The 2,939-nt window shown below is 39.5% G+C and overlaps 1 protein-coding gene across 1 annotated transcript; it reads left to right on the top strand.

Moving 5' to 3' along the window:
• Positions 1 to 1,471, top strand: cga (glycoprotein hormones, alpha polypeptide; the record flags this gene model as incomplete). The annotated part of the gene is made up of 3 exons (XM_080417557.1): positions 1 to 76; positions 481 to 662; positions 1,343 to 1,471. 3 exons carry the CDS (start codon positions 1 to 3, stop codon positions 1,469 to 1,471), a joined length of 387 nt encoding a protein of 128 aa, XP_080273683.1.
• Between the last annotated feature and the right edge of the window lie 1,468 nt (positions 1,472 to 2,939).

The following is a 2,939-nucleotide window of genomic DNA, read 5'->3' as shown; positions in this document are numbered from 1 at the left end:
ATGAGATCAGTGAAATCAACAGGACTGCCTCTCCTGGTGTTCTACGTTCTGTACATAGTGTACGCCCACGCCAACGGTAAGATTAATTTATCATTTATTTATTAGTATTTACATTCTTTACATTGTGTACGCCAACAGTAAGATTTAATTTATTATTGATCATATATTTATTACGCTAGTTGTTTACATCCTCTTTTCTCATTGAGAATACTACAAAACGATGGAGCGTGAAATGGGACATTCTGCATAACGAGCACTTTCTACTTTTGGTACTTTTAAGTACATTTTGATACCAATGCTTTTGTACCTTTACTCAAGTAAATTTTGAATTCCGGACTTTTACTTGTAACAGAGTATATTTCTACATTGAAATATCAATGTACTTTTACTTAAGTAAAACATGTGAGTACTTTTTCCACCACTGTGTGCTGTACACTGCAAAAAAAATTGTCCTGATTCAGATTGTGGTTCCCCATGCAGTGCGCTGTGGATGTAAACGGCAGGAGAACGAGTTCTTTTCGAGCAAGGCCGGAAGTACAGTTTACCAGTGTCAAGGCTGTTGCTTCTCCAGACAATACCCCACACCTGTGGAGAAGAGGAGGGATGGTGGAAAGGACTTCACTTTAGAGGCGACGTGCTGCGTTGCAGAACATCGCCATACGGTACGGTCAACCCCAGTGCTTCTCAAAGTGGGCTCCGGGGGCGGGACCCCCAGGGGTCCTGGAAGGGGTTCTAGGGGGACCCCAGCAAAATTGGTTGATAAAACATCACAATAATTTGAACCACTTTCACCATATTTTCATACTTTGGCTATTCAAAAATAGCCGATCTACTGTACGAGCTCTCAGTCCTGTGAGCTCGTAGATCTGCTATTTTTGAAAACATTTGAAAAGACTAATAGATAAGAGTAATTTAGAATGTTTTTAACATTCTCTTCTGGGGGCTCCTGGCACAAACCATTTTAGGTGGGGGTCCTAGGCCAAATACATATCAGTTTGGGGGGTCCACCGTCCTTGACATGAAAATGTTTGAGAAACCACTATAGACCAACTTCTCAAAGTGGAGTTCCGAAATATGAAAATATGTTGCGCCAGGGATCATGACAACCACATGACTGTGAGCTTGTACATGGGCTATTGTCAGATAGACTATGTATACTGTAAAGGGGCTAAATTGATTACACAGATTTTCATGCTATATTAAGTAATTTAGCTGGGGACCCCCTGGAACCACCTCAAGGACCACATGGGGGTCCCTGGCCCTGACCCCTCTTTGAGAACCACAGACTTACATAACATTTACGTGGAACATTACATGACTGACTGTATGTGTTCTCATACAGAGAGAGGACTTTGTTCTAAACTCTCCTGATGGTTTCTTTCAGGTTGATGTTCCAAATATACCAGCAGGTGTCACTATCTACAACCACACAAGTTGTCATTGCAGCGACTGTAACAATATCAAAGAATGATACTGGTTGCGGACCCATTTTTTTATGGGTTGCGAGTAAATAACCCTTTAATTTCCTGCATTTAGTTTTTTATTATTATTATTTTAAAATATTTTCATTTTTTAAATATAAATAAATTAAAGAATAAATAAATAATTAAAAACAACTTCAACATTTTTAAAAAACAATTTAATAAATAAATTGAAAATCAAAGAAATTACAAAATTAGGGGGGGAAAAAGTTTTAAGAAGTAGTGAAAATAGCATATAATAAAGGTTTAAAGTGGTTAAACTGATTTTGCTGGGGACCCCCTGGAACCCCCTCAAGGACCCCAGACCCCACTTTGAGAACCACTGGGTTGCAATATGCAACAAGCCCTTCTCTGTTTAAATTGATCTTCTTGTTTGGAATGTTTTTATGTAGTGTGATCCTATCTATGGTGTATAAGTAGACTGAAGCTGCATTGTAGATTTAGAAGTCATTAAAATGATTTGCTTAAAATGACCAAGGTCTTCATTTCTATTTCATTTTTTTGTTTATTTTTTACCCCCTTTTCTCCCTAGTTTTCTCGTTATGCCAATTACCGGTAGTCCCTCCCCACACACATTTCTGTGTGTTGTCACTGCTGTTGTATCCTATACTGACTCACCTGTGAGCTGCCAGTGAGGAGCCCCAACCGGGAGGATGTAGTGTTGTACCCTACTGCAGTGCAGTGGTGGAAAAAGTACTCAAATGTTTTACTTTTGTAAAAGTATCAATACTGCAGACGTGTAGAAATACTCAGTTACAAGTAGAAGTCCAGAATAAAGAAAATGTACTTAAAGTACCAAAAGTAGAACATACTAATACCATTATGCAGAATGTCCCATTTCACAAATGTAAAAAATGTAGAAAAATCTTTTGAAAATAGCAGATATACAAGCTTGTAGATCGGCTATTTTCAAATGGCCGAAATGTATATGGTGCACCTGATTGGCTGAAGTGGGTAATGCATGTTTTGTAATAATAATAATCCCACTCCTCCCGCCCAACACTCCCTGCTGACAGGCTCCTATGGGCGCCCCCCCCCCCCCCCCCCACGCCCATAGGAGTACGTGCAGTGACAAATATCCACGCTCGACAAAGCCAGATGCACCACGGTGGATTCGAACCCATGGACTAAAATTATTTTTTAAATAAAAAAAAACAATCCTAAGCTATATGTAAAGCTATAACTGGAGTAATATTATGTCTCCTAAGTGTCTCCACGTGCAGATGGGGACCAGATTGGGTGGGTTTGGGTGATATGGGGTGACTGACCCGCCAGGTCCAACAGAATACTATTTATAGACCTCTGAGTTGATTTAAGAATGACCACTGACCCACATATAAAGTACACACACACACACACAAACAAACAAACACGTGTGTGTTTGTTCATTAGCCAACTAAACACACTCACTGCATAACTGAACAATGTCTACATTTGGTTTAAGAGAGATGTCCTCTC

This window comes from Gymnoscopelus braueri, assembly GCF_963280865.1.
Source record: "Gymnoscopelus braueri genome assembly, chromosome: 21".
Classification (NCBI taxonomy): domain Eukaryota; kingdom Metazoa; phylum Chordata; class Actinopteri; order Myctophiformes; family Myctophidae; genus Gymnoscopelus; species Gymnoscopelus braueri.
The sequence above is the reverse complement of the archived record's forward strand: the minus strand, read 5'-3'. Positions and strand labels throughout refer to the sequence as shown.